This window comes from Eucyclogobius newberryi, unplaced genomic scaffold, assembly GCF_026437365.1.
Source record: "Eucyclogobius newberryi isolate DKJ021-1_F unplaced genomic scaffold, fEucNew1.0.hap1 SCAF_1, whole genome shotgun sequence".
In the NCBI taxonomy this organism is placed as follows: domain Eukaryota; kingdom Metazoa; phylum Chordata; class Actinopteri; order Gobiiformes; family Gobiidae; genus Eucyclogobius; species Eucyclogobius newberryi.
Window position 1 is genome coordinate 40,437,294 of NW_027315723.1, and position 16,719 is coordinate 40,454,012.

The 16,719-nt window shown below is 41.2% G+C and overlaps 2 protein-coding genes across 2 annotated transcripts; one reads left to right on the forward strand and one right to left on the reverse strand.

The window, feature by feature from the left end:
• Positions 1-7,377: 7,377 nt before the first annotated feature.
• On the reverse strand, positions 7,378-11,005 carry sod2 (superoxide dismutase 2, mitochondrial). The gene is made up of 5 exons (XM_072446439.1): positions 10,896-11,005; positions 8,883-9,088; positions 8,640-8,756; positions 8,064-8,243; positions 7,378-7,854 (listed from the first exon to the last, which is right to left on the reverse strand). The coding sequence occupies exons 1-5, from the start codon at positions 10,922-10,924 to the stop codon at positions 7,709-7,711; spliced, it is 678 nt and encodes a 225-aa protein (XP_072302540.1). The 5' UTR covers positions 10,925-11,005; the 3' UTR covers positions 7,378-7,708.
• Positions 11,006-12,141: 1,136 nt separating this feature from the next.
• On the forward strand, positions 12,142-16,473 carry wtap (WT1 associated protein). Its single transcript, XM_072446465.1, has 7 exons — positions 12,142-12,370; positions 12,452-12,507; positions 12,583-12,641; positions 12,738-12,865; positions 13,265-13,443; positions 15,135-15,289; positions 15,367-16,473. Exons 1-7 carry the CDS (start codon positions 12,341-12,343, stop codon positions 15,966-15,968), a joined length of 1,209 nt encoding a protein of 402 aa, XP_072302566.1. The 5' UTR covers positions 12,142-12,340; the 3' UTR covers positions 15,969-16,473.
• The last annotated feature ends 246 nt before the right edge of the window (positions 16,474-16,719 follow it).

The following is a 16,719-nucleotide window of genomic DNA, read 5'->3' on the forward strand; positions in this document are numbered from 1 at the left end:
TTTGCCATAGCGATGACCAAAACCTCCCATGTTATTCCAATGGGGAAATTACCAGAACATGTTTACACTTTAGACTTTCACAAACCCCTCCCAGGGCGTTAGCCCTATTAACCTGAAATTTGGTGAAACTCATCTTCAGGGGTGGACCATCAAAAGGTATCCACATTTTTATTCCGCACATTTTGCCAAGAATTCAAAATAAAATTGCTTTTTGATGGTAAAACAAAGGGGAGAAGATGTGACAGCGTCACAGATTCAGCAGTAGGCGTAATAAAAGGACCATTGGGGCGTGTTAGCGCCCCCTCCTCTTGCGGCGTGGCGGCGTAGCGGCGGCGGCTTGGCGAGGGCCGATCATTGCCGCTTGCGGCTTTAATTATTATTATTATTATTAGGCTGAGCAAAATAATATGTCTGTTTGCCGTAACCCGACCGACCCGGTATAAAACTAGCCGACTGAAAACAGCATTTTGTTAAAAACACGCCAATTTTTTTTTTTTTTTCAAATATTTTGCCGACTCACCGACCGTGCTTTCCTGTCCAATTATTTTATAGTGCTGGTAAACCTACCTTTCATCCCAAGGGACAAATAACACCGTGCACAATACATATATGCTTCTGTATTAAACAGCCCATGCAGGAGGGAATCTACATTGTCTTGTACTTGTTGGTATGCCTCTGTCAGCGCCATTGCCCTCACCACCGCTCATGCCGTTCTATGTCATGGTGTGGCTTCATTTAAATTTGGCTTGCGCTATGCATTCTGGGAGGGAAACACGCCCAGCAGCATCATCTCAACAAACATGGCAGCGTCCGTGTCCCCCTCATGCTCGCCTTCGCTACCAAAATAAAGGATAACGGCGTACAAAAGGTTGATTGAAATATCTTAAAATCTGGAAATTTGGCGGTCACTCCGAGTCAAAAAATGGCAACATTTTGTAAAAAAACTAAGAATTTACCTACCGACCGACCCAATTGAAAAATGTTGGGTCGGGTTACAGCAAAAAGACAATTTATTTTTGGGTAGCCTTATTCTTATTAGGCTGGTTGTGTTTGTTGTTATTATTATTATATTGTCATCACAAGGTTCATCACAATCTCAATGGATAATTGACCCATCTTTCCAATAATTAAAAGTCATTTTTGTTTGATTATTCTTTCAGGCTACCACCAATAAATCTATTTCGTTAGTGGTTACCTGAAATTTGCCCTCCGCCTTTGAAAATTCAATGTAGCAGCAGCTCTTTGCCATATCACGGATCCTGGTCTGGAGGACCTTCTTGCTGTGAGGTGAGAACACTACACACAAGAGTTGATGTGAAATGTCTTTCAGGTAGCATACTGTGCTGCATGCATGTGTGTTTTAAATGTAGGTCAGAAATATAAGAAATTGGAGAGGGCTTACATTTCTCAAGCTGTAGCAAGAACAGACCTTTTTTTTTATATAATATATGTTTTATGGTCGCTTCCGCAGCAGAACATGTGTCCAATGTGTTAAAAGCACCACTCCCGTTTTCCATAGAGAGAAAATAGGTTTAAAACAAAAAAAAACTACTGCAAAGTCAGCACTAAATTCTGACATTTAAAAAAGCTAATAGAATTTATGTGCAACATCCAACCACAACAGCATCAAACCACAACTGATGTAACACAGGCAACAGCTGCAATGTTTCTTCAACATTGTCATGTTTATTGAAAACACTAAATCTGCTCATAGGGACTCTCACCACTGATTGTATCACGCAGCTTATCTCTTTCAAATTAAAATTTTGGTTATAATTTGGTGTTTTGGTGATTGTAGTTCCTTTATTAAAACTGTAAGAGCACAGGTTCCACACTGCTCCTTTAAAATATGATCTCTATATTGGAATATCCAATTTTACCTTGAGGTTCCACACCTGACTTCATCAGACAAGGAACATGAACTAATTCTTAAAAAGTTTTAAAAGTGTTAAGCACCACAAATCACCACGTGTGTACAATGTGGGAATAGAACTAACAACTATGTGGTGAGAGGGTGAAACGATGCAACACTAATTGCAACCAAGCACACTCAATGCACTGTCTTTTCAGTCACCAGTCCTCCCAATGTTCACAGATTTAGTCTCAATTTGAGGTTTTACAAGAGTTTCACATTTGATAAACTGCCTGTTCTGTTTTCCACTTTTTTAAACACATTTTTAATAATCCTTGTCATGTCATTTTAATGCGCCAACTGTCGCATGCTTTTGATCGTGCAGGTTAGTTTCCAGTGGTTTTGCTCCACTGAATTTGAAGCATGTAATGTGTTTTCTCATAGGAGCCCAGACATGGACAACATCGTAAGTCTACAGACATTTTTCCATTTAATTCCCACTTGTAGAAGTCTCATCCTCTCTGAAATCAAAGCCAAAACGCTGTTTCTGTTCTCAAAATATTGCAAAAAAAAGGCCAGAGACAAGGTCGAATGTAATTGAAGCTTTTAAAGTTAACACTATAAAAGGAGTTTAATTTAATCGGCAGGTGCAACAACAATATTTCTCCTGTTTCTGCTACGCCTTTTACTCTAACACTACTTCAAACCTCTCAAACCTTTCCACATTTTGAGTCGAGTGAGTGAGGAGTCTTGCTCAAGGACACGAGCACAAATGCCAATAGCGAGAGATTGAACTGAAAACCTCTGCAGACTGTTTGAAATGAACTACTTCTGTTTTTCACATTTTTAAGATGGTAAAAATCCAGTAGAGCGTCTTTAATTTTCCATAAACATCCTTTGTCAAATCCAATGGGATCATTCAAAAATCCTTTATTCTATGTCTCTCGGCTGGCCTGGGAACGCCTCGGTTCCCCCGGAGGAGTTGGAGGACGTGTCTGGGGAGAAGGAAGTCTGCTGCCCCCGCGACCCAGCCCCGGATAAAGCCGTAGAAGATGGATAGATTATGATGGAAAAACAAAATTCATTGGATGAATAAACAACTTATAAAATGTCAGCCAGTTTTGGATGGATGGGATCCATATTGGCCTTGACTTCTTCCTCTGAAGGTGTCTGCGTTCTGTTGCTGGCATCAAAAGCTATATTAATGACTGAAGGAGGAGGTAAGTGAGGGGGACATAATCAAGTACAGGGGGACGTGACACCCCTTTAATGGGTCCAACGCCCATGGCAGCCACACAATTAAGTAATTTGGAGAAAATGCGAGGTTCTGAGAACCTAATACAATATATTATAAACATTAAGTACAAGTACAAACTAGTACTAGTACTGTGAACCAAACACCTTATTCTGACCTGCACTTCTGTTGTGAGGGCATTTCATTCATTTCAATAAAGAACTAGAGAAAGGTCTTGCTTCTAAATTATTTTGTAAGATGATTTGTGTGACATGTTCAATAGTCATGTGCACCAATAAGTCAATTTGAAAACCTATTTGCCGCCATGGGCTAAACCACACAACCAGTAAAACAGCCACAGATCATGTGTCCGTGACAACGTCATGAATAAGATTAATAAATGCCATAGACAAATTTTACTAAAAAAGTAAAGGTAAAAGTATTCTAAACATTATACTTACTTAAAACAAGTAAACTGTAAACTCTTCTTTGACGTTACAAAGCATGTGACTCTAATAATTGCACTTTTTCACTGCTCTTCACTGGCCTCGTTATGGGAAGAGAAAATCTGTAGAATCTGTCAGACTTTGACTGATCCCACATGAACTGGTCTGACCCTGAGCTCTATGATTTATAACACTCTCTGGACTTATAGTTACGTAACACAACACACCCCGCCAAAATAATGGTTCAACTCTTCCCTCTCATTGCACTCACCAGTCTGGAGATTTTCACAGTAAAATATCAATTAAAAGAGGTGGAAGTAGTAGTACCGGTAGTAATAGTAGTAGCAGCAGCAGTAGCAGTTTTCATATTAGTGGTAGGTAGTAGTTCAAGTAGTAGGAGTGGCAGTACTAGTATGGGTTATAGTAGGTTATTGTTGTTGTTATAGTAGTAATAGTAAGAGTTATAGAGTTATAGAAGTAATTTTAGAAGTCCTTGTAGACGAGGGAGTATTAGTTTGAATTCATAATATGATAATAGTGAGTTTTTATTTGTTTTTGCACATTATAAATTAGCAGAGACCTACGTATTTGCCGTGTACTTGTGGTGGTAGGCTACTACTTCAGCAGCACTAGGCTTCTCATTTTCCCCTTCACAATATTCGATCTGCCAAAATAAATGGTTTGACAAATTGAGATTTTCACAGACGGACAACCACAGTCCCAGCTCCGTGCCCACTTTCTCTGCGGCTGAAGCTGAGGGCGCGGCCTCAAACAGGTGCCAGGAACAACAGTGGAAAAGCACTTCATTAAAGGTCCTGCGTGATGCATTATTCAGCCTGTTTAAACGACCTGTGGACATGCACCACGTGTTATTTCAGTGGGGGAAATTATGTAAATGTGTGCGGAACAACTCAACTAAAGAAATTCATCCCTGATTTCGGAGCAGAGAGAAGCAGTAACCTACGCAGTGATGAAAAGTCAATTTTTTTACTTTTACGTCACTAAATTTGAGCGCAGGTCTCTGGACATTTTACTCCACTACATTTGTTTGTTCTATTGTCCAGCTTTCATTGATTTTCTTCATTTTCAAATTCAAAATGAATGAAAAAGTGCACGATATAACTTTTAAGGTTGTGTGTGTTTTTTTTTTTAGTTAGTGCACCTTTAATCCTCAAGTATGTTGAATCCAAACACACAAAAACAACACAAATCAAACTATTTCATGGAGAAAAAAACTAAATATTACTGATTGTCACAGCACAATTTTGCATGAACTCAGCGTTTAACACATTTTAACGATGATGATGATGATGACGAAGAAGGGCGGAGAGGGACAGGAATAGAAAAAAATGCATAATTTTCCTCTGCGTCTGCCCGAGGCTCGAGACACTGCAATATGAGCTACTTCCATCTTTGTAAGACTGTTTTACGACTTGGGGAAGAGGAAATTATTTTTGTGCTGCTCATAACTTTAACAATGAGGTCACATTTATACCAATTATCTTTTGGAGGAAGAGGTTTTGATTTCTTTGTTGAATTTTAATTATCTTTACAGGTTTTACAATTCTATAATTTTAAAATCAACAGTACTATGTTTAGTCGTAAATATCTGGTGAGGTTGAAATGGCATTTAAATACTATGTCATTAGAATGTGTTAGGAATGGACTGGAGGCTAAATAAAGTAGACCATGAGACATTACAAGGCAAACTGACAGATCTAAATGCTTTGCCCTTATAACAAACAAAAAAATAAGGTTGGTATTTCCAGAGTAAATATACATATGGGGAAGAAAATAGGCTTAAACTAGTACTTTAGCTTCACAAAAACATAATTTGATATATTATATTAATATTTTATTGCTGCCCGTCACAAAACAATTTAAAATGTCTTTAAACCAGGCTCCGAAGCTATCCATGTAACAATTATGTGATTTTTATTTGTGATTTTCTAAAGGTTAATCCCAACTATTGAAATCCCATTATATTATTCAATTTAGTTTTTGCCTTCATTCTTTAATCTAGAATATTTAGAACGACAGTGTCATCTTCTGGTAATGATGGGAAGCAGAAGAATGCCTTTTACAGTGCATCGGTACAAGTATGTGGTGAAAGTTGTATCAAATTACAGCCTTACTACAAAAATAATTAAATTCATTAGTTGCTACAAAAAATATCCTACATTTTGATACATATATAATAAACCTGGGAGCTTGAGTGTTCTGCCCAGTATCTGTGCTGTTCCTGCACTGAGATGTCTAATATTTTTCCTGGGATCTGTTGTAGCCACTCCTCCAGTTTGGGGGTCACTGCTCTGAATGCACCAAAGACCACTTTTGCCTTCACCTTCCACGCCAATGTCTGGTTCGTTCGCCTTTACCATTCGGTCAGTCTGTATCTGGAAGTCCCACAGGATCTTGGCTCTGTCGTTCTCTACCACCTTTGAGGGTGTTTCCCACTTTATTTGTCTATGGGAGTTTTTTATTTGTAGGAGATCTTCTACTGAAAGTGTTTTTCAGACTTCCTATAAGTGATCTGTTCTTCTGTATCTACCTCTTTATCTACCTGCGTTGCACCAATGAAATTTCCCCATGTGGGACAATAAAGGAATATCTTATCTTATCTTATCTTATCTTTGTCCTTGGGGTCTCCAGCCCGTACTCCACACAAATATTTCTGTACAGTATGCCACTGCCAGCCACCTGGTTATGGTCCCTGCCAACATCACATTTTATATATATACATACATATATATATATATATATATATATATATATATACATATATATATATATATATATATATATATATATACATATATATATATATATATATATATATATATATATATATATATATATATATATATATATATATATATATATATTGTTACAACCACCTGGCTCAATGGCAGCCAAACAAAGAGGGGAGTCCACACAGCACTTACAATAATTAATATTATCTTTTATTATAAATAATCAGGCCCTGACAAAAGAAACTAAGTATCAGTGTAGATGGCAACTAACTAAGTGTAGTGTGATATGTATCGTTGCAATGAAAATGTGCAAAAATAAACAGAAGCAAAACTGTGCTGCCACACAGCACAGCAACCAGTCTTGGGGCGCGGCGAGAGAGAGGGAGACTGCTCCCACCAGCCTCCCTTATATCCAGGCTGGCTTCATTCAGGCCAAACGATCCTCAGGTGTGTTATATATATATAAAAAATAAACCAGGCACCACTCATATGGCCAGTACCATCTCTACAGTGAAGCATGGTGGCGTCATCATACTGGGAAATATTTGATGAAAACCTGTTCCAGAGCACTCAGACTGGGTCAAAGGTTCATCTTCCCACAAGACAATGACACCAAACACAGCCAGGATGACAAAGGTGTGGCTACAGGACAACTCTGTGAATGTCCTCGAGTGGCCCAGCCAGAGCCCATACCTGAATCATATTGAACATCTGGAGAAATCTGAACATAACTGCACCTACGCTCACCAACCAAACTGGTGGCAAAGAAACTGCACATAAAAGGGTGTGCCACTGTTGTAACATTATACTCAAAAATACCTGAGGTCATAATTAGTGCTTCAACAAAGTTTGGATCAAAATGTGGTGGATTCTTCTGTACACGTGTTTAGTTTTGAATACATTTGCAAAGCATTCAAACACGCTTCTTTCACATAGTCATTATTGGAAATTGTAGAATTCTGAGTAATGTTTAGAAAAACAATATCAAATAGGGCAATAATGTCCTAATTTTAAAATGCATTTAGTGTAGACAATGTGTAACTGCAAACAAACCACCTTTATCAAGCTTTCCAAATAAAGACAGCAACATCGTTTGGTTCAATATAAATTCTATTTTATTATATTACATCAAAAACACCACTGCAGAGACAGAATCTGTGACATGTTTCAGAGATCGCTAGCTCCGTTTCCCGGTTAGAAACAGTTTTAGTCCGAATTATGAGATTGAAACTGATTCAACAAAACATTGACGTAAAAGTAGACAGCTTTTGTGCACTTCTATGGTAAAAGCATGTAACTTTAACATTGATGTTCTTCATAGGATTAGACCTTCTGCAGGGTTATATTATAAGCTTTGTATAATGATGCCAGTTTTGCAGAGTCAAATTTATTTCCACCACTTTTTATTCCAAGTCAGGATAGTCTACTTTTTTGCAATCCTGAGCCGGTCGCTAACGTTCTCCCAGTTGATGACGTTCCAGATGGCCTTCACGTAGTCAGGCCTCACGTTTTTGTACTGGAGGTAATAGGCGTGCTCCCAAACATCAATGCCCAGAAGAGGAGTCAGACCTGGGGACAAGACCGAACAGAAGTCACTTAGGAGGTCGACTGGACAAACGCTTTGGAACCACTGACCAAGATTTAAAACAATGTTATGTCATAAGCTAAATGAGCCCAACTAAGACGTAAACAGGGTAACTAACTAAGTAACTAACCACAAATGTTGAGAAGCTTTTAAATTGACAGTTGGAAAATGGAGAAGGACAACTAAGTGTTACCTGTGGTCCCCTGCAGTGGGTCCTGGTTAGCACACGCAGCAACACGCAGTCTTCCACTCTCCTTGTCGAAGCCCAGCCAGCCCCAGCCTGAGCCCTGCACTGCCACGGTAGCAGCAGACATCTTGTCCTTCATGTTCTGGAAGGAGCCAAAGTCACGCTTAATGGCCTCCATCAACTCGCCTGAAAAAGAATATGATACATTAGTGAAAAGGTAGAGAAATAAAGGGCAGACACAGATGCTATGCTATGTGCTGCTATGTCTCTGAATGAAACTGTGTGAGGAAAATATAAGTTACTCATAATTGGGAGATAAATCTGAAAAATGTATGAAGCTGATTTTAAAATGTGTTGTTGACATATTAAATACAAAAAAAAAAAAAAAAAAAAAACTGCCCTCGTTTTAGCCTGTGCATTTGATTTAAATACCATCCAAATAGGACAATAAATGTATCAATCCATCAGCTTACATCTGAAGGACAACATGCCTTTTAACCATAATCATGCTGCTCAACGTGCTTTCTTTTAAAACTGCTCAAGGCATCGCATGGGGGTGGAACAGATTCATCACTGCTTCACCTTGTGGCTCTCCACCTCCATTGGGCGAGAGGTTTGTCCAGAAAATAGTGTGGTTAATGTGACCACCTCCGTTGAACTTGAGTGCAGGCTGAAGGGCAACCTGTGCTGTAACATCTCCTGAAAAACAAAAAGGCACACTGTGAAAAGAAGGTCTGCAGAAAAGTGGCATCTTTAGTGACCTTATTTAGTCATAGTTTAGTCCTTGAACTTCAGGACTGTTTTTGTGATTAGTCTTAGTCATACCCTTGGCTAACGCCTCTTGGTACTTCTCCTCTGTGACATTGAGGTTGTTGACATATGTAGCGTGGTGCTTGCTGTGGTGGAGCTGCATGATCTCTGCACAGATGTGAGGCTCCAGAGCTCCATAGTCATACATCAGGTCAGACAGTGTGTGCTTGTGCCTGGACGCACTCACCAGGCTCAGAGAGTGGCTCAGCCCGACCGCACATCTGCAACAGACACAGCAGGAAGTTTACTCAAAGATTTGGGCGACATCTAGTGGTCAAAGTGGCATTGCTCTTTCCTCAGCAGCCTTTCAGTTCTCAGCACAGCACTAAACAGTCTCGTCATTCTAGTTTAGAGAAATTGCAGAACACAATATGATAATTTGTTGATCCAATTACGAACACAGGTTTGTCATACAGATATTGGAAATTATTTGAATCATAGAGGGTGGAAAATCTTCACATTTTAGGCAGTACCAAAGTCTCTCCATTTGCAATGACCCTGCACTCTGCAATTTCAGAAGAATATAGATAAATAGGGCTGTGCAATGAATTGACTATTTAATTTCTAATTGTCAATGATTAATCCGAGTCTGTTTAATAGAGACGTCCACAGCCAATTCTGTCAGTTAAAACATGTGGTTTAGAGCAGAGTTCACACTTTGGAGGAAGAAATTAGACTATTGCTTTTATAAATGACACAGACTTTAAATTGTTTATGTTCAGGAAATTACCAGTAACATTGAAAAAGTTATAATTTTTTTAAATAACATTGAAAAAATACATACAGACCGTTGTGGTGAAGAGGGAGCTGAGCCGAAAGGCAAAGCTCTCTATTTACCGGTCGGTCTACGTTCCTACCCTCACCTATGGTCATGAGCTTTGGGTAGTGACCGAAAGAACAAGATCGCGGATATAAGCGGTCGAAATGAGTTTCCTCCGCCGTGTGGCTGGGCGCTCCCTTAGAGATAGGGTGAGGAGCTCGGCCACACGGGGGGAGCTCGGAGTAGAGCCGCTGCTCCTCCACGTCGAGAGGAGCCAGCTGAGGTGGCTCAGGCATCTGTTCCGGATGCCTCCTGGGCGCCTCCCTCGGGAGGTGTTTCAGGCATGTCCCACCGGGAAGAGGCCCCGGGGAAGACCCAGGACACGCTGGAGAGACTATGTCTCTCGGCTGGCCTGGGAACGCCTCGGGATCCCCCCAGAGGAGTTAGAGGAAGTGTCTGGGGAGAAGGAGGTCTGAGAGTCCCTGCTCAGACTGCTGCCCCCGCGACACGGCCCCGGATAAAGCGGCAGAAGATGGATGGATGGAAATACATACAATTACGATACATTTTTGTAGATATTCTAAAACACATGGACACAGAAGCACTCCGTTTGCAAGTGTCTGCTCTTGATTGCTGTAGTTTGCACATGCTTCCCATTGAGACAAAAAGAGCTGAGTCACAATGAATGTTTATACTATTAGGATGCATAAGGACAGTTATTGTAGCCACGCTAAAGTGATGCAACACATTTCTAGCCCAGTGTCTCATAAAAGAAAGTCTGATATGATTCATTTAAAAACAATGACGTCTAGACACAATACAATTTACATTTGAACCTAAACATATTTTGTGTCTATGCATATATATGCATATTAATTTGTTTTCACATTAAACGTTGCTTCCCTAAAAACAAAATTAATATATGTAGAAGTGACTAAATAACTTGCTAAAAGGATTAAGTTTAAAGTTGTGCCTGGGCTAAGGCACAAGCCAACTACATGGAAGTTGCCTTGGGCAGATCTAGGTTAATAGTTACAATGACACAGTGCACACTAACATCACATGAATATCCTTTATTTAAACACGTTTCTGTTGGTGCGCCACATATAGTGAAGAGAGCTAGCATCCAGGCTACATAATAAGAACTGTGCCAAGTTCACTGACACAAATCCTAACACAAGCTACTGTCATACAATTAAAGTCCTTTTGGTCGCACTTCAATCAAAATAGTTGCACTGATAAAACATGGCAAATTACGTTTGTTTTACCTGCGGATTTGAGCATATCTGCACAGCATGTTACCTCAGGGACAAGGGACAGAGGACAGACGACAGAGGACAGACCACAGCACTCAGACCACTGTGCTAACCAGCGCTAACGGCTGCTGCCCTTGAAGTCTGCTCCGGACCGCACCATTGTAGTGAAATAGGGGGGTTCAAGGCGGTAAATAATTGTATGCTTTATGATTGCCCATTTCAACATTTTAATGATGCACAGCTCTTCATAATATACAGCAAAATTCATTAAAAATACATTGTAATTATTTAGGTATCAAATATAGCCATGGATGTAATGATGTGTTTTAACACTATAACCTCCTCGATTTGTTGCAATCGGTGTTCGCAGTTATTAATATTGTTAGGAAACCGAATTGAGCCAAAAGTCTGCAACTGGATTTCAAACATATTTTTAAAATCAAGTAAGTTTGTAATAAGTGTAAATAAGGGGAGGGAACGTGATTTTGCAAGTACGTAATTACGTAAACGTTGCCAAGCTGTGTGGAAAGATTGTTTGTTAAAAAGATGCTCAAAAGCAGAAAACTTAAGACAACAATTTTATTTCATCACACAAAACATTACAGTTCCCCTTATTCCTGATATATTATCGAAAACGCTTTAAATACGTTAAAATAGCTCAACATTGATGTGCTGAAAACATACATTTGTCTACGGGGATTCCAGTCGAGAGTGAGAGGTCTGTCGTCCCCCTGCGCTCTTTTCTCCTATCCGCAGAGCTCGTGCACAGCCATTGCGCCTTGGCTTCGTAGAAAGATGATCTGGAGCAAGCCGCGCCTACGCTACAATACATGAATCCACTCAACCTCGAGCCCTATTCTTCGACTTTGTACTCTATACGGAACTATACGGGACTTTTGTTTTCGGAGCATCCAGCCTAACGCAGCAGGTAAGCGTTTGGGCAGTGTACGGCCCGTTTTCTGCAGAGCGCGCTGGGTCAGGGAAGAAGCGCAAAGGGAGGGAGCTGCTTCCTTCACCGCCATTTTGTGGAAACAAGAAGCTGAAAACAGAGCCAAGACCCGCGGACAGGCAACACTTGCACCTAGAAAAAGCATTTAACTGACGCGGTTATTCTAAGGGTGTTTGGTTCATCAAGTGTGTGGCTCATATATATCTGAAGTGCGAACACTTGTTTGGCTGGTTGTGTCGTAGCGGCTGCTGTTGAACGCTACAGGCTCCGCGGCGGCGTCCATTCAAACACTGGAGGAACATGTTTTTATAGACAAGGCTCGCGTATTCTCGGCTTCTTGTTTCTTCTTTGATCTGTCTTCACGTTCATGAAGCAATCTGCTACTGATTTGCACCGATCCGAGCCGAATTGTCTTGTTTGACCTAAAACATGGAGTCCACCCGTCACCGCTAAGCATGGTGCAAAACACACGTCTGACTGCTTCTCTCTTCTCTTTTAAGGGTCTACCATGACCAACGAGGAGCCCCTGCCCAAGAAGGTCAGTTTACATACCGACTGTTTGCTAAAATATTATTCATCACAAACTGTTTTATTTATGCCTGATGAAAACACTTTCCAGGTTCGCCTCAATGAATCTGATATGAAGACGCTGACCAGAGAGGAGCTCTGTACCAGGTACTGTCAGAGCAGTGAGACTCATGTGGTGTTTGTTTGGATGTATACTTAACATCTGTCTATCCCACCTGTCAGATGGAAACAACATGATTCCTACCTCCAGGTACTGGAAGCTAAATATGCAGATCTGTGCTGTAAGCATCACTTCCATTTATACAAATTCAACTACTTTGTCCTTGCAGCTTTGCTGTACTGATGTTGTGCTTTTGTTTTCCCCTGGTCTGCTTCAGCTAACGATGTGCCAGGACTGAAGGAGTCAGAGGAGAAGCTGAAGCAGCAGCAGCAGGAGTCTGCTCGCAGGGAGAACATCCTGGTTATGAGACTGGCCACCAAGGAGCAGGAGATGCAGGAGTGCACAGTACGTATCCATCTGTGACGACACTCATCCAGTGTGTTTAACCCAGAAAATAAGTTTGGATCCAATTAGAATTGACTGCTGTCTGTGTTGAACATAGTGAGTTTCACTTAAATAAAAGTTATATTTATCAGTGTTTTTTAGTGTTACACTAACATTTAGGTCAGAGAGTAGATCCTCTGTAATTCTGGTACATTCAGAGGTCAACACACCCAGGCCCAAGAAATACATACGATTTCAGCACTGAAACTCATCGGCTTAAGGACAGTTCTGTACATCTAAAGGTGCATGTTCCTGTAGTCTTTACCTGTAACAGATCACATTTTAAAGGTGGTAAGAACAAATATAAAATGTGGTTTGCTCTTGGCAATTCTGATCACTAACACTTGATTTCTTCTTCAGACTCAAATCCAGTACCTCAAGCAAGTCCAGCAGCCCAGTGCAGCCCAACTGCGGTCCGCCATGGTGGACCCTGCCATCAACTTAGTTTTCCTCAAAATGAAGACTGAACTGGAACAGACTAAAGACAAACTGGAGCAGGCCCAAAATGAACTGAGTGCCTGGAAATTTACACCTGATAGGTAAAGACAATCAAAATAACCCCATCCTCAGAAAGCCAAGATGTTGTCACGCCCCCACTCTCACTCACTGCAGCCATGCAGGACAATGGTGAGGGGCAAGGCTGAGCGCTGTACTCACCGAGACTCAGACTTTACAGAAAGACAGTTACTGCCGACAGCGCCATGTTTTCTATTGTCCAGCTACATATCACATAATGTACGATGAGAGACAGTATGGTCAGGTGACATTGTGTTTCAGCTCTCCCACGTACCTCTCAACGGCCGAGTCCAAGGAGTGCACACTGTTCTGAAGAGAGGTGGTCTCTGGACGGACACGCCCCCCCTGCCCCCGCAGCTCAAAGTGACATTCACATACTCTAGGGGGTAAGGTGGAGGGGGGACAGGCAGGGGGCATCCCAAGCCTAATAAAGACTATTAAGACAGTATCGGTGGATCACAGCACACACACAGCTGTAAAGACTCTAGTGTAAAACATGAGGACAGTTCTAGGAGTAAAACTAAGACTTCGGGGGGAAGACTCGGTAGAAACTGCTAAGACTGTGGTCCATAAAGGACTGATTCAGACCTGAGGGTCCCGGGCCTGCTCACGGTACAGTCAATTTACATGTTTTATTTTGGGACTTTCTTTTGATTGCATTTCATTTGCTCTTTCTCTTGTTTCTCTCAAATACACTTATGGCAGTGTGTTAAACATTATCATTGGCTTTGTAGAGTTGAATGAGACTCAAAGTTATACTTCGGCCTAATTTGAATATGTAAAACCCACTGCTGTAGGTGTGGAGAGTCCTGTTTTCTACTTGTGAATCCACATGTTTAACAAGTTCATGTAAAAGTCTGAAAATGTATCTTTTCACTGTGTTTGTCATTGACCTGACATTTTCCCCTTCAGCTGTTATCTGAACAAAATCAGCAGCATAGGACACAACAAGGGAACATCAGCCATGTTTAAGTGTACTTATTCGTTTTTAGAATATAATCATAGTTAAACCTTTGTGACTGTTCATTCATTCTAGCTCTGAATGACACTGACTTACGTAAATCATTTCTGCCTCTTTAAAACCCATTGGGCGATGCGAGTATTCTCCTGTAACCAGGGACTTCCAGAGGCTGCATGTAGCATTAGCTCACGTAGAATGAAGAGATGACTGTTGTGTTCTTTGTTTGCTCACTCTTTGAAGCATCTTGGTTTATGTGGAAAAGAAGTTAAAATATGTTTCTTTGTTTTGCTATGATAAAAGCTAATGTTCAACATTCTAGAGCTTTGCTGGTTAAATTGTACATAGTGTTTTAGAATTAGTTCATGCTTTGTTCATCTGGCTGGTTGTTTAATCCTAGCGGTAATCGTAAAGTAATTATATTTTTTCTTTGCTTGCAAAACCACTTAAGCAAGCTAAAGTCAAATGATTAACTGTGTGCTTTACAAAGCATTTTACTTGTAGTAACCAAGAACTTGAACATATGGGTATTTCACTATCCTTATATCTAGTATTAAGGTGCTAACTGATTTTGTTCCTGAATCTTAGTGGTTTATTACATGGCATCAGAGTATTGTTGGTTAACAATTGTTAATTGAAATTGTAATGGACATTTTATTTTTGTAAATGGTGTAATTGTGTTGTTTTCTGAGGAGAAGGTTCCTTACTCTACGCTGTGTGCTTCACCCTGTGATGTGAGCTTTATTTCCCTTGCAGCCAAACGGGGAAGAAACTGATGGCAAAGTGTCGAATGCTGATCCAGGAAAACCAGGAGCTTGGGCGGCAGCTGTCCCAGGGCCGCATCGCCCAGCTGGAGGCTGAGCTGGCCCTGCAGAAGAAGTACAGCGAGGAGCTAAAGAGCAGCCAGGATGGTGAGTGCCGGCTCTCCTCTTTACTGCTTTAACTACCTTTTTACTTTTTAGTCTCTGAACTGATTTTATGTCCTCAGAGCTCAACGACTTCATTATCCAGCTGGACGAGGAGGTGGAGGGCATGCAGAGCACCATCCTGGTGCTGCAGCAGCAGCTGAAGGAGAGCCGACAGCTGTTGACCCAAACACAAGGCACCATGGCTGGACCCAGCAGGACTTCACAGTGTGCCTCCAAAGAGCCAGCTGCTCCGGAGCAGGCCAGTACTCCCAATGAACCAGTGGGCAAAGACTACAGGGTGTCCAATGGACCAAGTAATGGGAACTCTTCACAAAGGAGCGAGACCACCACGCCCAGCCTATACAGGGAGGTGAGCAGCACAGAGGAGGACTTCCCCATGTCCCCCAATGTGTCCAGCCCTGGAGAAGCAGAGAGCAAACTATCCAATCACTCAGAGGAGGCGGGGGTTCAGACTGCAGCACGGGCCCAGTTGAGTGCGGGCTACGAGAGCGTGGACTCTCCCACAGGCAGCGAGACCTCACTGACTCAACACTCCAACGATACAGACTCCACCACCGACCCCCACGAGGACAAGGCCCTGAGCCGGGCCAGCCGGACTGCAGGCTCCAGACACGCCCACAACGGCCTGGACTCAGGCACGGGAGACTCCTCTCTTTTGTAATGTTCTTCATGATGTATCTTTTATACTATCAAAACAAGGCAAGTCCACAGCACTGCTATCCCAACACATTTTGTTGTCACCCCTGTTCCCCTGCCTACTGTGAAGCCAGTAAGGTTTGTGTTGCTAAATGGTGATCTTTAAAATGGGTTCATGTTAGATTTGAATTGAGTGAAAGTAAGTCTAATTAAACTAGTTTGATTCTGACATTTATATGCGCACGTCTCCTCTGTTGTTGTTGAGCTCTTGACACAGACCAGGCTTCATCTGTTGTAACTTGTCAAAAACAGACTTTTGAATTACAGTAGGTTCACAAAATGCAAGGTCATTTTCAGAGGTTGACCTGTTTCTTTTTTTTTTTTTTTTTTAAATGCCGTTTTATTTTTCCATTCAGAGAGAGACCATGTTCAAAAGATTCTGTTTAATTGTACGTAGCTATATGCGATGTTCATATTATTCTGACTCGAGTCCTCTACATGTACTGACCAAATAAAGAATTTTAATACTACTTTTATGTACTCTGATTTGGGAAACTACAATAAACTGTACATGCTCTAAACCCTTTTAAATACAAACATCAAAGCCAAATGCATGCAGCGGTGTAAGAGTTTAGTTAGGTTTATGATCCTTACCTGAGAAATGTCCAGATAAAGAATGCAGGTTAATCAGTTCCGGCTTTTTTCGCACATGAACCTGCTCTAGTAAATGGTCAAATTCCCACGTCAGGCTGCATGTGTGACTGGGGCTTGAATAA